Raw genomic sequence first — 17,304 nt, 5'->3', positions numbered from 1 at the left:
AAGGCTCCTGAAAACCAGTGACAACACGGTGTCTGCACTTGACCTGACTACATCAACCTTGACTCTACGCCACTCGTGGAGGTGGAGTTATTAAGTCGGCGTAGTGGGACAGTTACATCGCGGAGCAAAATTTTAGTGTAGACCAGGGGCTTAAACTCAGCCAGAGCCCACCAAAGCAGAGCTCCAGTAAACATTTTCAAACCCACAGAAGCCCCAGCACCTCCCATGGGGCTGAAGCCCTGAGCCTGGCGCCTGCCGTGGGGCTAAAGCCCCGAGCCCCCTGCACCTCCCCTGCAGGGCTAAAGCCCCAAGCTCCTGCACCTCCTCCCACGAGGCTAAAGCCCCAAGCCCCAGCATCTCCTCCCGCTGGGCTAAAGTCCCTGCGCCCCCTGCCCCCTACAGGGCTAAAGCCCCAAGTCACAGCACACCCCGTGGGGCTGAAGCCCCGAGCCCCAGCACCTCCTCTCATGGGGCTAAAGTTCCTTTGTGCCCCCCCACCATGGGGCTAAAGCCCCAAACCCCCGAGGCTCCCCCGCAGGGCTAAAGTCCTGAGACCCCCTGCTATGCAGCTGAAGCCCCTAATGGGGGTGGGGGGAGCCGGGAAATAATCTCTGAGAATTGAAGCCCTGGTGTAGACCCTTCCATAATTAGGGGGCGTAAGCTGCCTTGTGTCAACCCAGCTCTCTAGTGTAGACCAGGCCTCAGTAATGTAAGTTCAAAGCTACTTCGAATGCTGGCCAGTTCCCTGCCTCTCCCCACTCTGAAACATCCCCCTCGTGACTACAGATAACCAGCTTAGGTTAAAATCAGTGTGTGGCAGGTGTGCTGTCTGTGTAGTCACCTGGGCCAGTCATTGGGGAGTCACCAAAACAAACCCAGACAGCTTAGCCAGAGTCCATGAAAACCCTCCTGTCTGTTGCTGGCATGCTGAGCTTTGCTGGAGTGTGTCACCCTCCAGGGAGACATGGTGGGTGAGGTAATATTTTATTGGACAAACTTACTCATACGAAGTTTGCCAGTCCCGAGGAAGGGCTCTGTGTAGCTCAAACGCTGGTCTCTGTCACCAGCAGAAGTTGATCCAATAAAAGATATTCTCACCTACCTTGTCTCTCTACTATCCTGGGACCGACACGGCTACCACAACACTGCATGGCCCTCCCGTGTCATTTACAATCCAGGTCACTGTCGGACTCGCTGCCTTTCAGGACCCAGAGAGGGTTTCAGGAATTAAGAAGCAGCTGGGGAAAGCCACTCACCCTATATTATCAGGGGGATGGAACGGCTTCCGTATGAGGAGAGATTAATAAGACTGGGACTTTTCAGCTTGGAAAAGAGACAACTGAGGGGGGATATGATAGAGGTCTGTAAAATCAGGAATGGTGTGAAGACAGTGAACAAGGAAGTGTTATTTACTCCTTCTCATAACACAAGAACTAGGGGACACCAAATGAAATAAACAGGCAGCAGGTTTAATACAAACAAAAGGCAGTATTTCTTCACACATCACACAGTCAACCTGTGGAACTCATTGCCAGGGGATGTTGTGAAGGCCAAACGTATAGCTGGGTTAAAAAAAGAACTAGATCAGTTCCTGGAGGGTAGGTCCATCAGTGGCTATTAGCCAAGACAGTGAGCGACGCAACCCCATGCTCTAGGTCAGTGGTCTCCAAAGTGGGGTGCGCGCACCCCGGGGGTGCGCAAGACGATCGATTGGGGGGCGCAGCAGGAGGAGCACCGCCGGAGCGGGAGAGAAAAAGGGGGCGGCCCTGAGTCCTAACTGCCTCCCAGACCCCGCACCCCAACCTGAGCGCCCTCCCGCACCCTAACTCCCTCCCAGACCCCGCGCCCCACCCCGAGCGCCCTCCCGCACCCTAACTCCCTCCCAGACCCCGCACCCCCACCCTGAGCGCCCTCCCGCACCCTAACTCCCTCCCAGACCCCGCGCCCCCACCCTGAGCGCCCTCCCGCATCCTAACTCCCTCCCAGACCCCGCACCCCACCCTGAGCGCCCTCCTGCACCCTAACTCCCTCCCAGACCCCGCGCCCCACCCCGAGCGCCCTCCCGCACCCTAACTACCTCCCAGACCCCACACCCCCACCCTGAGCGCCCTCCTGCACCCTAACTCCCTCCCAGACCCCGCGCCCCACCCCGAGCGCCCTCCCGCACCCTAACTCCCTCCCAGACCCCGCACCCCACCCTGAGCGCCCTCCCGCACCCTAACTCCCTCCCAGACCCCGCACCCCACCCTGAGCGCCCTCCCGCACCCTAACTCCCTCCCAGACCCCGCACCCCACCCCGAGCGCCCTCCCGCACCCTAACTCCCTCCCAGACCCCGCACCCCACCCCGAGCGCCCTCCCGCACCCTAACTCCCTCCCAGACCCCGCACCCCACCCCGAGCGCCCTCCCGCACCCTAACTCCCTCCCAGACCCCGCACCCCACCCCGAGCGCCCTCCCGCACCCTAACTCCCTCCCAGACCCCGCACCCCACCCCGAGCGCCCTCCCGCACCCTAACTCCCTCCCAGACCCCGCACCCCCACCCCGAGCGCCCTCCCGCACCCTAACTACCTCCCAGACCCCGCACCCCACCCCGAGCGCCCTCCCGCACCCTAACTCCCTCCCAGACCCCGCACCCCACCCCGAGCGCCCTCCCGCACCCTAACTCCCTCCCAGACCCCGCACCCCACCCCGAGCGCCCTCCCGCACCCTAACTCCCTCCCAGACCCCGCACCCCCACCCTGAGCGCCCTCCCGCACCCTAACTCCCTCCCAGACCCCGCACCCCACCCTGAGCGCCCTCCCGCACCCTAACTCCCTCCCAGACCCCGCACCCCACCCTGAGCGCCCTCCCGCACCCTAACTACCTCCCGGACCCCGCCACCCCACCCTGAGCGCCTCCCGCCCCCTAACTCCCTCCCAGACCCCGCACCCCCACCCTGAGCGCCCTCCCGCACCCTAACTCCTTCCCAGACCCCGCGCCCCAATCCTGAGCGCCCTCCCACACCCTAACTCCTTCCCAGACCCCGCGCCCCCACCCTGAGCGCCCTCCCGCACCCTAACTCCTTCCCAGACCCCGCGCCCCAACCCTGAGCGCCCTCCCGCACCCTAACTCCCTCCCAGACCCCGCACCCCACCCTGAGCGCCCTCCCGCACCCTAACTCCTTCCCAGACCCCGCGCCCCAACCCTGAGCGCCCTCCCGCACCCTAACTCCCTCCCAGACCCCGCACCCCACCCTGAGCGCCCTCCCGCACCCTAACTACCTCCCGGACCCCGCCGCCCCACCCTGAGCGCCTCCCGCCCCCTAACTCCCTCCCAGACCCCGCACCCCCACCCTGAGCGCCCTCCCGCATCCTAACTCCCTCCCAGACCCCGCGCCCCACCCCGAGCGCCCTCCCGCACCCTAACTCCCTCCCAGACCCCGCACCCCCACCCTGAGCGCCATCCCGCCCCCTAACTCCCTCCCAGACCCCGCACCCCCACCCTGAGCGCCCTCCCGCATCCTAACTCCTTCCCAGACCCCGCGCCCCAACCCTGAGCGCCCTCCCGCACCCTAACTCCCTCCCAGACCCCACACCCCACCCTGAGCGCCCTCCCGAACCCTAACTACCTCCCAGACCCCACACCCCACCCTGAGCGCCCTCCCGCACCCTAACTCCCTCCCAGACCCCACACCCCACCCTGAGCGCCCTCCCGCACCCTAACTCCCTCCCAGACCCCACACCCCACCCTGAGCGCCCTCCCGCACCCTAACTCCCTCCCAGACCCCACACCCCACCCTGAGCGCCCTCCCGAACCCTAACTACCTCCCAGACCCCACACCCCACCCTGAGCGCCGTCCCGCACTCTAACTCCCTCCCAGACCCCGCACCCCACCCTGAGCGCCCTCCCGAACCCTAACTACCTCCCGGACCCCGCCGCCCCACCCTGAGCGCCTCCCGCCCCCTAACTCCCTCCCAGACCCCACACCCCACCCTGAGCGCCGTCCCGCACTCTAACTCCCTCCCAGACCCCGCGCCCCACCCTGAGCGCCCTCCCGCACCCTAACTACCTCCCGGACCCCGCCGCCCCACCCTGAGCGCCTCCCGCCCCCTAACTCCCTCCCAGACCCCGCACCCCCACCCTGAGCGCCCTCCCGCAGCCTAACTCCTTCCCAGACCCCGCGCCCCAACCCTGAGCGCCCTCCCGCACCCTAACTCCTTCCCAGACCCCGCGCCCCAACCCTGAGCGCCCTCCCGCACCCTAACTCCCTCCCAGACCCCGCACCCCACCCTGAGCGCCCTCCCGCACCCTAACTCCCTCCCAGACCCCGCACCCCACCCTGAGCGCCCTCCCGCACCCTAACTACCTCCCGGACCCCGCGCCCCACCGTGAGCACCCTCCCGCCCCCTAACTCCCTCCCAGACCCCGCACCCCCACCCTGAGCGCCCTCCCGCATCCTAACTCCCTCCCAGACCCCGCGCCCCACCCCGAGCGCCCTCCCGCACCCTAACTCCCTCCCAGACCCCGCACCCCCACCCTGAGCGCCATCCCGCCCCCTAACTCCCTCCCAGACCCCGCACCCCCACCCTGAGCGCCCTCCCGCATCCTAACTCCTTCCCAGACCCCGCGCCCCAACCCTGAGCGCCCTCCCGCACCCTAACTCCCTCCCAGACCCCACACCCCACCCTGAGCGCCCTCCCGAACCCTAACTACCTCCCAGACCCCACACCCCACCCTGAGCGCCCTCCCGCACCCTAACTCCCTCCCAGACCCCACACCCCACCCTGAGCGCCTCCCGCCCCCTAACTCCCTCCCAGACCCCGCACCCCACCCTGAGCGCCCTCCCGCACCCTAACTCCCTCCCAGACCCCACACCCCACCCTGAGCGCCCTCCCGCACCCTAACTCCCTCCCAGACCCCACACCCCACCCTGAGCGCCCTCCCGAACCCTAACTACCACCCAGACCCCACACCCCACCCTGAGCGCCGTCCCGCACTCTAACTCCCTCCCAGACCCCGCACCCCACCCTGAGCGCCCTCCCGAACCCTAACTACCTCCCGGACCCCGCCGCCCCACCCTGAGCGCCTCCCGCCCCCTAACTCCCTCCCAGACCCCACACCCCACCCTGAGCGCCGTCCCGCACTCTAACTCCCTCCCAGACCCCGCGCCCCACCCTGAGCGCCCTCCCGCACCCTAACTACCTCCCGGACCCCGCCGCCCCACCCTGAGCGCCTCCCGCCCCCTAACTCCCTCCCAGACCCCGCACCCCCACCCTGAGCGCCCTCCCGCAGCCTAACTCCTTCCCAGACCCCGCGCCCCAACCCTGAGCGCCCTCCCGCACCCTAACTCCTTCCCAGACCCCGCGCCCCAACCCTGAGCGCCCTCCCGCACCCTAACTCCCTCCCAGACCCCGCACCCCACCCTGAGCGCCCTCCCGCACCCTAACTCCCTCCCAGACCCCGCACCCCACCCTGAGCGCCCTCCCGCACCCTAACTACCTCCCGGACCCCGCGCCCCACCGTGAGCACCCTCCCGCACCCTAACTCCCTCCCAGACCCCGCGCCCCACCCTGAGCGCCCTCCCGCATCCTAACTCCTTCCCAGACCCCGCGCCCCAACCCTGAGCGCCCGCTGTATCACAAAGTGTTAAACCAAGATTTTCAAAAATAATAAAGCGTATTCAATCACATTGCTCTCACTAAAAATATTATTATTAATAATAAATTTGTTTTAGTGACAGCAAAAAGTTTTTTTATACCGTTAATAAATAAAATAAAAAATTATTTAAAAAATATTGTTTATTTCATCTTTATCTCATCGTTTTTTAATTTCTGTGTTTTGTGTATGTTTTTGTGTATGTTTTATGACACACTATATCAGTACAGTAGTACATGTCTATAATTTATACATAAATAAATATACATATATTGGGGGTGCGTGCTAAAAATTTTTACTGATAGGGGTGCACGATCAAAAGCGTTTGGAGACCACTGCTCTGGGTGTCCCGAAGCCTCTGACTGCCAGAAGCTGGGAATGGGCGACAGGGGATGGATCACTTAATAACTGCCCTGTTCTGTTCGTTCCCTCTGGGGCACCTGGCACTGGCCACTATGGGAAGACAGGAGACTGGGTGAGATGGACCTTTGGTCTGACTGTTCTTATGTTCTTCTGAGCCCGTCTCATTGACCTGTGGTTTTTGCCTCCTGCACAGGGTGTCGGGGTGCCAAACCAGAGATCATCTGTCAGATGGAGCGTGGGGAGGAGCCATGTGTGGGGGAGCCCCAGGGCTGGAGAGAGAGGAGACCCCAGAGCCCCTGCTCAGGTGAGTCAGGAAGGAAACACCCTAAGAACACAGCCCATCCCATGACTCTTGTTTAGTGTTAGGAGTTTGCCTTTGTTCCAGCGGACGAAGTGATGTCTGGACTCTCTCCTCTCTCCAGCAGGTGTTGGCATCACCATTAAAAAGGAGGAGCAGGAAGAGGGATGTCTTGGTCAGGAAGATCCCGAAGCACTGGCACCACCAGGGACTGTGTCCGGAATAATGGGGGAGAAAGGTCTCCAGCTCTTGGGACTAAAGAGCTGCAAGAGCGAAAGCTTGTCCCGCCGGAAGCAAAGACCCCAGGCCGGAGACCCTCAGGGAAGACGAACCGGGAGGGTGCTAGAGAGGCCTCATGCATGCCCGGACTGCGAGAAGAGCTTCAAGGACAAGACAGCTCTGATAATCCACCAGCGGATCCATACGGGCGAGAAGCCCTTTCCCTGTGCTGAGTGCGGGAAGCGCTTCACACAGAAGCAGCACCTCACCACCCACCAGCGCACCCACACCGGGGAGCGCCCCTTCTCCTGCGCCCAGTGCGGCAGCAGCTTCCGGCTGCGGAAGGTCTTCCTGACCCACCAGCGGGTCCACGCCGGGGAGCTGCCCTTCACCTGCGGCGAGTGTGGGAAGATCTTCAACCACAAGCACCACCTGACCACGCACCGCCGCACCCACACGGGCGAGCGCCCCTTCCCCTGCCCCCAGTGCGGCAAGCGCTTCACCCAGAAGCACCATCTGCTGAGCCACCAGCGCAGCCACACGGGCAACCGGCCCTTCTCCTGCGCCCAGTGCGGGAAGAGCTTCAAGGACAAGACGCCGCTGAGCATCCACCAGATCGTGCACACCGGGGAGAAGCCCTTCTCCTGTGAGGCTTGCGGGAAGATTTTCAGCCACAAGCACCACCTGGTGATCCACCGGAGAACCCACACCGGGGAGAAGCCCTTCGCCTGCGCCGAGTGCGGCAAGCGCTTCACGCAGAAGCACCATCTCGTCAGCCACCAGCGCATCCACACCGGGGAGCGCCCCTTCGCCTGCTCCCACTGCGGGAGGAGCTTCAAGGACAAGATCACCCTGAAGCTGCACGTCAGGCTGCACACCGGGGAGCGGCCCTTCGCCTGCGCCGAGTGCGGGGAGAGCTTCCGCCTCAGGAAGGTGCTGCTCACCCACCAGCGGGTGCACACGGGGCAGGCCCCGCTGATATGCGCCGAGTGCGGGAAGAGCTTCAGTCACATGCAGCGCATGGCCATGCACCAGACGAGCCACCACGCCCAGCCGGGGCCGTTCCGGAGAGCTCAGCGCAGGGAGAGCTGCTCGGGGAAACCACAGCTCCTCGTGCCCCCGCAAGGCCAGCCCGCTGGCTGCTCGGCACACACAGCGACTGTCCAGCCGCAAGCACCTGGGGGTTCCCCCTGCCGAACAGGCAGAGTAAGTCCTGGGCCTGAGAAACCACCTTCTGCACAATTATACACGGAGCCGGCCCCGCGGGATCGCCCAGAAGAAACCATCTGACTGCTGGGAGCAGGGAAAGCGTCCCTCACGAGCGCAGTCTGAACACCCCCCGCCCCGCTCCCCGGTCCTGTGCGATGGGCGTCGTTAATCCGGCGCTCGCCCTCTGCAGCACGGCACCGGCGTGAGACAGAAACCAAAGACAGCCAGGCTGTCCCGGAGTTTTCCTGTAAATGGTCAGCGCTCGTCAGCGGGAGAGACGCTTCGCCCTCAAAGGGGGCTGCGGAGACTTGCTTAGGGCTGCGTGTACCTGCATCAGGCAGCCAAGGAGCGTCCTGGTGGCCGGCGTTCCGCCTGCCCTGCCTGAGACCCAGCAGAGCGAGAAGGAAAATATTTAGCACTTATGCAGCAGATTAGCAGCCAGCTGCCCAGCGAGGGACGCATGGAGGGCTGCGGAAAGCGGGAGTCTCTGTTGTAGGACGTGCACGGACAGAGGTGTCACAGCGTTGTAGAACTAGAGATGGACAAGCCCTGTTAGGTCATTCGGTCCCTCTCCCAGGGGCTAGCACTGGATTGTTTCCCTTCAGCACATCTCCAGCCCCTTGTCCAGTCCAGTTCCAAGCGGTGGGGCTCCCACCCCGTCCCTTGCCTGACACCCCCCCGCCAATGCATCTCGCTGCCAGGAAATTACTCCTGATATTCAGTCCACGGCTAGCCTTTCTCTGTTACATCCCGTTCTTCCTAGTCATGCCCAGGTGCCAGTCGTGAATAATCATCCCTCTTTGGTTTGTAAGCGCTACATATCCATAGACTGTCAAAAGATACTGTTAAAGCAGGTCTGTCGCTCAATCACAGTTAACTCATGCGATTAACTCAAAACAAATTAATTTGATTAAAAAAATTAATCGTGATGAATTGCCGTTTTAATCGCACTGTTAATAATAGAATGCTAGTTTAAATTTATTATAACTATTTTGGATGTTTTTCTATATTTTCAAATATATTGGCTTCAGTTACAACACAGAATACAAAGTGTACAGCGCTCACTGTGAAAAAGAAACAAAAGAAATGGTATTTTTCAGTTCACCTCATACAGGTACTGTCGTGCAGACTCTATTGTGGAAGCATGTCCTCTGGAATGGTGGTCAAAGCATGAAGGGGCATATGAATTTTTACCATTCTGGCATGTAAATACCTTGCAATGCCGGCTACAAAAGTGCCATGCGAACGCCCGTTCCCACTTTCAGGTGACGCTGTAAATAAGAAGCAGGCAGCATTATCTCCTGCAAACGTAAACACACTTGTTTGTCTGAGCGATTGGCTGAACAAGAAGTAGGACTGAGTGGACATGTAGGCTCTAAAGTTTTACATTGTTTTATTTTTGAGTGCAGTTATGTAAAAAAAAACAATTCTACATTTGTAGGTTGCACTTTCACGATTAAGAGACTGCACTACAGTGCTTGTGTGCGGTGAACTGAAAAATTCTATTTCTTTTGTTTTTTCAGTGCAATTATTTTAAATCAAAAATAATATTATAAAGTGAGTTCTGTACACTTTGTAGTCTGTTTTATAATTGAAATCAATATATTTGAAAATGTAGAAAACCTCCAAAAATATTTAAATAAATGGTATTCTAGTATTGTTCAATAGTTCAATTAAAATTGCGATTAATTGCAATTATTTTTTTAATCTGACAATCATGATTAATTTTTTTTAATAGTTTGACAGCCCTGTAGTAAAGCTATGGCTTAGAAGTCAGCGTGCCGGAGAAATCCCTGTGGGGGAGATGTTCACTGGAGGCTAAGCTGCCCCCCAGCCTGCTCCCTCGGGCACCATGGGGCACCCTGGAACTTTGACAGGTGTCTGGACCCTGCCCCTGGAAGCCCATCTTCCTGCTCTTGCTGTCCTGCCCTTTGCAGTTGGGTTGCACCAGCACTGGGAGGCTCCGCTTCCCCTTGGACGCTGGGGTGGAACCGTGCCCGGGGCAGAGAGACCAGCCACCTGTCTCGCCACCCGTCTCCAGTGGAGGGGTCAGCCCTGGGGACGGAGGAAGAACGCATGCCAGCCAATTGCAAGTGCGGCAGCAAGGCCGGTGGGCAGGAGGGACCTCTGGGAGAGCAGGATCCCAGGCCGTTCCGGTCTGGTTAATGGTGCTCAGACACCAGAGGGACGAGCCCCACGTAACACCAGGCAAGAGAGAGCAGGAATTGAATTACCCCCAGAAGCCAGCTGGTAGCCAGTGAGTGGCCCAGAACACTGATGTGTTGGGCCCCAGTTGCAAGCTGGGGGGCTGCATTCTGCGCTAGCTGCAATGTCGGATGACCCTCCATGCTCGCCCTGCCTGGAAGCGATTAATTACCCGTCACCGGGGTGAGGTCTGCGCCAGAGCAGAACGGCGCAGCCTCCTGACAGACGTTCGGCTCGGCCCTGAGAGACACCCGAGCCCTCCCCAGCGTGTGAATCGTGAGACGGGTCAGGCAGTACCAGGTTTACCATGGCGCCACGGCGCTGGGCCCCCCCCCCACACACACACTCAGAAGGGGCCCATAACCACAGCCCTGGCGTCTCGATGGCAGGTCCCACCCCCAGGCCGGACGGGATGCAGGACCAGGCCCAGCTGCTTCCATTGCAGACACACAGAGAGAGAGAGAGAGAGACCTCCCCACCCGCGTCCACCGGGACTCCCCAGCCCAGCCCCCTATGGGACCCCCCACAACCCAGCCCCACAGAGACCCACTGCCCCCAGCCCCACAGAGAGAGAGGGACTGGCCCCCCGGGACCCCTAGCCTGTCCCGCCATACACAGAGCTCCCAATGACACCCCCCCCCCACAGAGCTCCTGGGACCCCCCAGCCCAGCCCCACAGAGAGAGAGAGAGACCACCCCCCCCCCCAACAACTTCCCCTGCCCGGTGCCTCATTGCCCCCGGCCGGCCCCTTGCTCTGGGAACGGACCCCCCGCCCCGCCTTGCCCTGCCCCATTGTCCCTGGCCGGCCCCTCATCCCTGGGCCCCCAAAAATATGTTTGGCGCCGAGCTCACAAAAAGTTCCCCCGGGCCTTGCTGGGTGCCGTGCTGGCCGGTGGCTCGCCGGTGCTGGAGGCTGCAGGTCGCCCCCCGGCCGTGGCCTGCGGCGTGTAGCCCGGGCAGCTCGCTGGCAGACAAGGCAGTGATGGAGCCAGTGGCTCTGCGGGCGGGAGCCTTGCTGTCTGGCAGGGGGGCGCCCCAGCGGCGCGTGGCACGTGGAGCTCGCACGTGGTGACTTCACGCTGCTGCGCAGACATCACAGCGTGTCTCCTTCGCGGGGTGAGGGGGGACCAGTGCCAGGCCCGGCGCGTGGCACGGCGGGGGCCGGGGGCCAGCGGCAGCTCCGGGCTCAGGACAGGGGAAGCCCTGTTTGCCCGTCCCAAATGTGGCCGCTGCGGCCTGCCGCGTGCTCCCAGTGGATGGCGGGTAACGGCTGGGCGACAGCCGGCTAGTGCAGGGGGCCCGTGTCCCTTTCCTGCGACGACATCCCCCCGCAGAGCCGGCGTCCCGCCCTGCGGCAGCTGCGAACGTTCAATAAAGACGGCCTGCGTACAGAGAGCTCGGGGCTGTGCGTGTCTCGCCCGTCCCGCGGCCCGGCTTGACGCCTGGCGGGAGGCACAACGGGGCATGCTGGCCCTGTATGGCAGCCTCGGGGCCCAGCCGGGCCTGCTGCCGGGCCAATGCCAAAGCGAGCCATTCTGGGACTTGCAGTTCCCGGGGCTGATGGGAGCTGTAGGCCTTGCAGCAAGGGATGCTGGGAAGGGGAGCTGTTTATATAGGAGCGCCCTGGGGCTCAGTTCGGTGAACTAGTAGGGGAGAACTCTCCTTGGGGGGCGGTTTGTAGCGTGGAAAGGCCTAGGGGCGTCTAGGGGGAGCCTGGAAAGGGGGCTAGAGGCTGGGGTGTTGGACCTAGAAGACCCTGAGAGGGGACGTACGCGATGAGTCAGGGAGGTGGGGCATGACCGTGATGGCAGGGGGTGAGCCAGTGTGGGTGGGGTGGGCTGTCTTTCCCACCAAAGGGTTCAGTTTAGCTGGAGGGCCTGATTAATTTACTGGGAGAGGGAAACTGAGGCCGGTCCTGGTCGTGCTCCAGGGAGGAGGAGGAAGCCACTGCTGCTTTGGTCCCCCACCTAGCATGCTGAAGGCAGAATTGGGGGATCTCTGTATTTACTGACTAGCAGCAGCCCCTTATTCGACTCTCAAATTGCTCAGTTCAGCGCCAGTTAAAAAAGAAAAATTAGCTGTTAATGGGCTGGAAGGGGAAGAGAAACAACATTAATTACAGCTCGCCGTGCACCTCACTCCTGCAGCAAGCCCTGGCGGAGACGCAGAGCTAGCCGGCGAGCTCGGCCGGAGGAAGGGTGGGGGACCCCAGCTTCACGCCCCCCCAGTGCGCTCGCAGGAGCAACTCAGAGGCAGGCATTGATGGGCCTGGAGCCCGTTCAGCTGCGTGGCCCGGGGACCATCCGGCTCAGGGAGGAGGCCGTGCTCTGGGGAGTGGGAATCATGTTGGGTTTAAAAGAGCAACGTGGGGAACGTCGGGTGCACCGTGAGTGCTATTGTGGGCTGGGCAGGGGGCCACACAGTGAGTGGGGCGGCTGGGGGGACGAGGGTCGGGTGAGGGAGTCGTGCGGGGAGCGTCGCTGGTTGGGGGAACAATGGGGGGCAGAGAGGGGTCATGCCGTGAGCAGCGCCAGTGGGGGGGTGCAATGAGAGGGCGGTGGGGGGGATTGTGAGGTGATCAGCACTGGTTGGGGGGGACGCAAGGGGGGGTCTCACACACATGCTTGCAGCGAGATTGGGGCTCTTTGTCAGCAGCAAGCTAATTCCCCCAGCCCCCCCCAGTTCATGTGTCTCTGCCCCCCCCAGCGGTGCATTGGTGGGGAGTGGAGGGGGGGGTGCAATGGGCCCTGATGCCTGGGGGTGCAGCTTGGAACCTGGGTAGAGGATGGCTTGATGGACAGCTGGGTCTCTGCACTCTTAGCCAATCAGATCTCTTTGTGGGTAGAACTAGAGGGGAGCGACCTGCAGGAGGCAGCACACTGGGCTGGGGGGTGGGCCGGGGGGGGGTGTCGCTCTGGGGCTGAGGGGGCAGGGGCTGGGGTGTTGCTCTGGGGCTGAGGACAGGGGGGGTGCTCTGAGGCTGAGGGAAGAGGGTGAGGGTGGCTCTCTGGGGGTGAGGGGGGCTGGGGAGGGGGCAGGGGCGGGGGTGTCGCTCTGGGGCTGAGGGGACAGGGGCGGGGGTGGCACTCTGGGGCTGAGGGGACAGGGGCGGGGGGGTTGCTCTGGGGCTGAGGGAAGGGGATGGGGGGTAGCTCTCTGGGGTTGAGGGCACAGGAGAGGGGGTGTCGCTCTGGGACTGAAGGAAGGGGGTGGGGGTGGCACTCTGGGGGGAGGGGTTGGGGAGGGGGTAGGGTGGAGTTCGGGCTGAGGGTGCAGGGGGTGTTGCTCTGGGGCTGAGGACAGGGGGGGTGCTCTGAGGCTGAGGGAAGAGGGTGGGGGTGGCTCTCTGGGGGTGAGGGGGGCTGGGGAGGGGGCAGCGCACTGTAGCTGGGGGGCAGTGGGGGGCACTCTGGGTCTGAGGGAAGGGGATGGGGGTGTCCCTCTGAGGCTGAGGGAAGGGGATGGGGGGGTGCACTGGGGCTGAGGGTCCAGGGAAGGGGGGGGGTGCTCTGAGGTTGAGGGGAGGGGGAGGCGAAGCCTCTGAAATCCAGCGGGAGTAAGGAAGGGGCTGATCCAGGCCTGTGTGGGATGCGCGGGATCAGGGGCTGGGGCGGTTGATGTAGGGCGAGGCCTGACGGACCCCTCTGCTCACAGGGGCTGCAGCCCAGCCAAGGCCTAGACTGGCTGCAAGACCCACTGCACGAGAAAGGTTTCATTCTCGGGGTGAGCCGGGGGGCCAGGAGAGGGGGGCCTGGGGATTTGGAGGGATGGGGAAATGAGCCCATTGTTGATAGTGGGAAATCGCCAGCTCCGGAACGGGTGGGTACCGCTGACTTATTGAACGCTGTGACTGTGAACGAGTGACCTCCTTACCATGCTCTGACCAGCCCCCGGCTCTCACGCGACCCCACGGGGACTGGGAGCAAAGCCGCCCTTGTTTCCAGGAGCCCTTCTGGAGGGCACCCGCCCCATGACACTGCCCACGTGGCTCCAGTGGTTGGTGCACCACCTGCCCGGGCCTGCGGGGGGCGTGAGTCGCATAGCTACCAGCGCTGACTACGGGCTGTGGGTGCCGGCTCGCGTGGGATCAGGGCTCAGGCTGACACAGGACCCGAGCGGTCCGTGACAGTAGGTTACCGCACTGAATGACACCTGACAATGACACTTCCTTGTGCACACAGCCCGTGGCATGGTCCAGCTGCAGCCGGGCAAACCTTTCCTAGCGCAGACTTGGCCCGCAGGGACCAGACTGAAAAAGGCGATTGGTGGTGCGTCCTGCTGGAGGCCCCCCGCCCGCAGAGCCTGCGGGCTCCTGCACGATCAAAACTCAACCTACATACGCACAAAAGAGTCGAGCCGCCCACCTGCCTCCGGGGGGGGCACTTACTCTTGCCTACCCACTGGGGTGGGGGAGCTGCCATCCCCTACCCTGTCACTCACCTGCCTCCCTCCTCATCCTGTGTGCCCATGACCCCACCCTGTCTCCTGCACCTCTTGCATCCCCTCTTCCTGCTCCCGGACAGTCTCCTGTATCCTGCCTCCTACCGTCACCTGCTACTTTCTCATCTGTCTCCTGCCCCTTCTGTGCCCCATACTCGTATATACCCCCACTGGCTTTCTGTCCCATCTCCTCACTGCCTGCCTGCGGCACCCTGAGTACAACTAATTACGTGGCTGGCTTCGGCCCCACTGACAGCATTGGGAGATGGATGCTTTGGGTGAGGGGAAAATACATTTCTGCCATCCATCACGAGCCCCCGAGACGCTCCTTTAAAAATAAAGAACACCGAAAATCTTGAGACGTGCAGTGACATCACAGGAAGGGGCAGCTCTCAGACAAGCTGGGCCCAGGCTGACCTGTCCATGCGGCTCCCAGGGCAACGAGCCCAGCCGGCTGTCCCCCAGCGCCTCCCTACGCACTAGCTGGATGGGCTGCCAAAGGCAGTGCCCAGACCTGTGCAGGGTGGGGGCACCTGGTCCGTGACAAGGGCTCCGGCGCATGACAGTAGTGCAAATACAGTCCTAATGCAGCCCTCGGGGCCACAGTGCTGGGCGTCAGACAGCCCTGAGAGGAGACCGCGCCCTTAGAACCTGCTATGGGTCTGCTAGACAAAGTCACGGCTTTCCTTTCGATTCCACTGCCTCGCTGTAAGGGAGCCGTTAAAAATACCCAAGTCCTGCGATGCCTTTCTCTGCTCCCCCGTCAGACAAGTAGTGTGTCTATTTCTCCCCCGCCCCTGGCTGATCTGCTCCTGTCTTCTCTGTGGTGCGCAGGGGAAGCAGCTGCGCCCCAGAGCCCTAGGCCCTCTGGTCGACACTACAAAGTTAGGGCGACGCACGTCACCTTGTGGCAACCTCTCTGTGCATGCGGCTCCAGCCGAGGTAAGTGCCCTGTTCCAGACACAGTAACCCCCCCGCCCCCCCCCGAATGGCGTAGAGCCATGGGCAACCTCCTGAGGTTGACACAGCGCAAACGCAGACACTGCACGATGTGTGTTGGCCCCAATGCTCCTCCAGCAGCTGTCCCGCAATGCCCCATTCCCTGCAACAGTGACTGCTCTGGTCACCGTTTTAAACGCCACGGCCCAGGGGTCACAGAGACCAGGCGTGAGCCCTCTCCCCTGAAAAACCCTCTGCGGGTTTTTGAAATGCTTTTTCCTGATTGCCCACCGTGGCGACACACCTAGCAGCTCTCCTTCGCCGTGTGCCTCTGCCCAGCTGACCCTGCCGGGCCCCTGCACGCCGAGGGGCACCAGCCGTGCGCCTGCCTGGCGGAGACAGGAAGCATTGGAACTCCTGGGCCTGTGGGGAGAGGAGCTTGTGCAAATGCAGCGATGCACCAGCCGTAGAAACGTGGCCACCTGCGAGCAGGTTGCACCAGGGCTGCAGGCAAAGGGGTACAGCCAGGATCAGCCGCAGCGCTGTGTGCACGCCCGGGAACCGCACGAGGGATACCACAGAGCCAGGGAGCACCCCAATAGTTCTGGTGCTGCACCACGGACATGCCACCTCTGCCCTGAACTGCAGGGCGTCCTTTGATAGGCACCCCCCAGCTCATTGTGGGAAGCTTGGAGGAGCCTGTGACAGAGGCCCCATGCCATCAACACCAGGGAACAGGACGGGGAGACGTGGCAGGCGACTGCAGCCATGCCATGAGCCTGGATCTGTTGGAGACTCCAACACGGTTTTAGCCCAGCAGTCCCCAAACTTTTGAGGGTCACGCCCCCCCTTACCCCTGTCTGTGCCCCTTGCCCCCCCGAGCCGGAAAAATTGGAAAGAGTCCAGCGGAGGGCAATAAAAATGATTAGGGGACTGGAACACATGACTTATGTGGAGAGGCTGAGGGAGCTGGGATTGTTTAGTCTGCAGAAGAGAAGAATGAGGGGGGATTTGATAGCTGCTTTCAACTACCTGAAAGGGGGTTCCAAAGAGGATGGATCTAGACTGTTCTCAGTGGTAGAAGAGGACAGGACAAGGAGTAATGGCCTCAAGTTGCAGTGGGGAGGGTTAGGTTGGATATTAGGAAAAACTTTTTCACTAGGAGGGTGGTGAAACACTGGAATGTGTTACCTAGGGAGGTGGTGGAATCCCCTTCCTTAGAAGTTTTTAAGGTCAGGCTTGACAAAGCCCTGGCTGGGATGATTTAATTGGGGATTGGTCCTGCTTTGAGCAGGGGGTTGGACTAGGTGACCTCCTGAGGTCCCTTCCAACTCTGATATTCTATGATTCTATGACTCCAGGGGTGAGGGGTGTGGACAGGGGTAAGGGGGCTGAGGCTAGGGCCACACAGCTGGGGGTGAGAGTGGGGCAGGGAGTGGGGCCGCAGCCGGGCTGCGGTGGGGGCCGGCAGGCAGGCTGGCAGCCAGGTGCGGCTCAGCTCCTGGCCTTGCCCCCAGTCTCGGCCCCAGGCCAGGAATGGAGCTGCGGCCAGTGGTTGAGGCTTGGAGCTGGCACGGGGCCGAGAGCAGAGCTGTACCAAGGCTGGGGATGGGGCCAGGCACAGGGCCAGGAGCCAAGGACACAGTTGGAGGCCAGACTGGAGCAGAGCTGGGGGCGAGGAGGGGCTGGGTGATGCTTCTTTCCTGCCCCCCTGGGGGCTAGTCTGGGCCCCTCTGCGTTCCTCTGTGCCACCTGAGGGGGGGGGGGCACCCCACACTTTGGGGACCTCTGGTTTAGCCTGTCCCACCATGCAAGCGCGGACGAGCCCGATGGAGGGGAAGGGAACTTGGGTAAGTGTGTGCATGCACTTTTCTTTACAGTGTTACATTTAAAGATGGCGCCCGGCCCAGCTCCAAGTTCACAAGACAAAGCGTTCAATGTTTCGTTGTTTTCCTCGTAGGGGAAGAGGCAGAGCAACCACAAACAGAGGGAGAGT

At 61.9% G+C, this 17,304-nt stretch overlaps 2 protein-coding genes across 2 annotated transcripts in view; both read left to right on the top strand.

Annotated features, from left to right (window-relative positions):
* The window catches only part of LOC102939336 (zinc finger protein 268), a 29,667-nt gene extending 21,862 nt beyond the window's left edge, over nt 1–7,805 (top strand). The window contains exons 7-8 of the mRNA XM_043541896.1: nt 6,192–6,302; nt 6,421–7,805. Of these exons, the coding sequence (XP_043397831.1) occupies nt 6,192–6,302; nt 6,421–7,805 (1,496 nt within the window). The remainder of the gene's footprint in view (nt 1–6,191; nt 6,303–6,420) is intronic.
* The window catches only part of GIMAP8 (GTPase, IMAP family member 8), a 641,187-nt gene that overhangs the window by 84,466 nt on the left and 539,417 nt on the right, over nt 1–17,304 (top strand). The gene's annotated exons all lie outside the window — the stretch shown is intronic.

The sequence above is a fragment of the Chelonia mydas genome, chromosome 2 (assembly GCF_015237465.2).
Source record: "Chelonia mydas isolate rCheMyd1 chromosome 2, rCheMyd1.pri.v2, whole genome shotgun sequence".
NCBI classification, from domain to species: domain Eukaryota; kingdom Metazoa; phylum Chordata; order Testudines; family Cheloniidae; genus Chelonia; species Chelonia mydas.
This window is presented reverse-complemented; position numbering and strand designations above follow the sequence as displayed.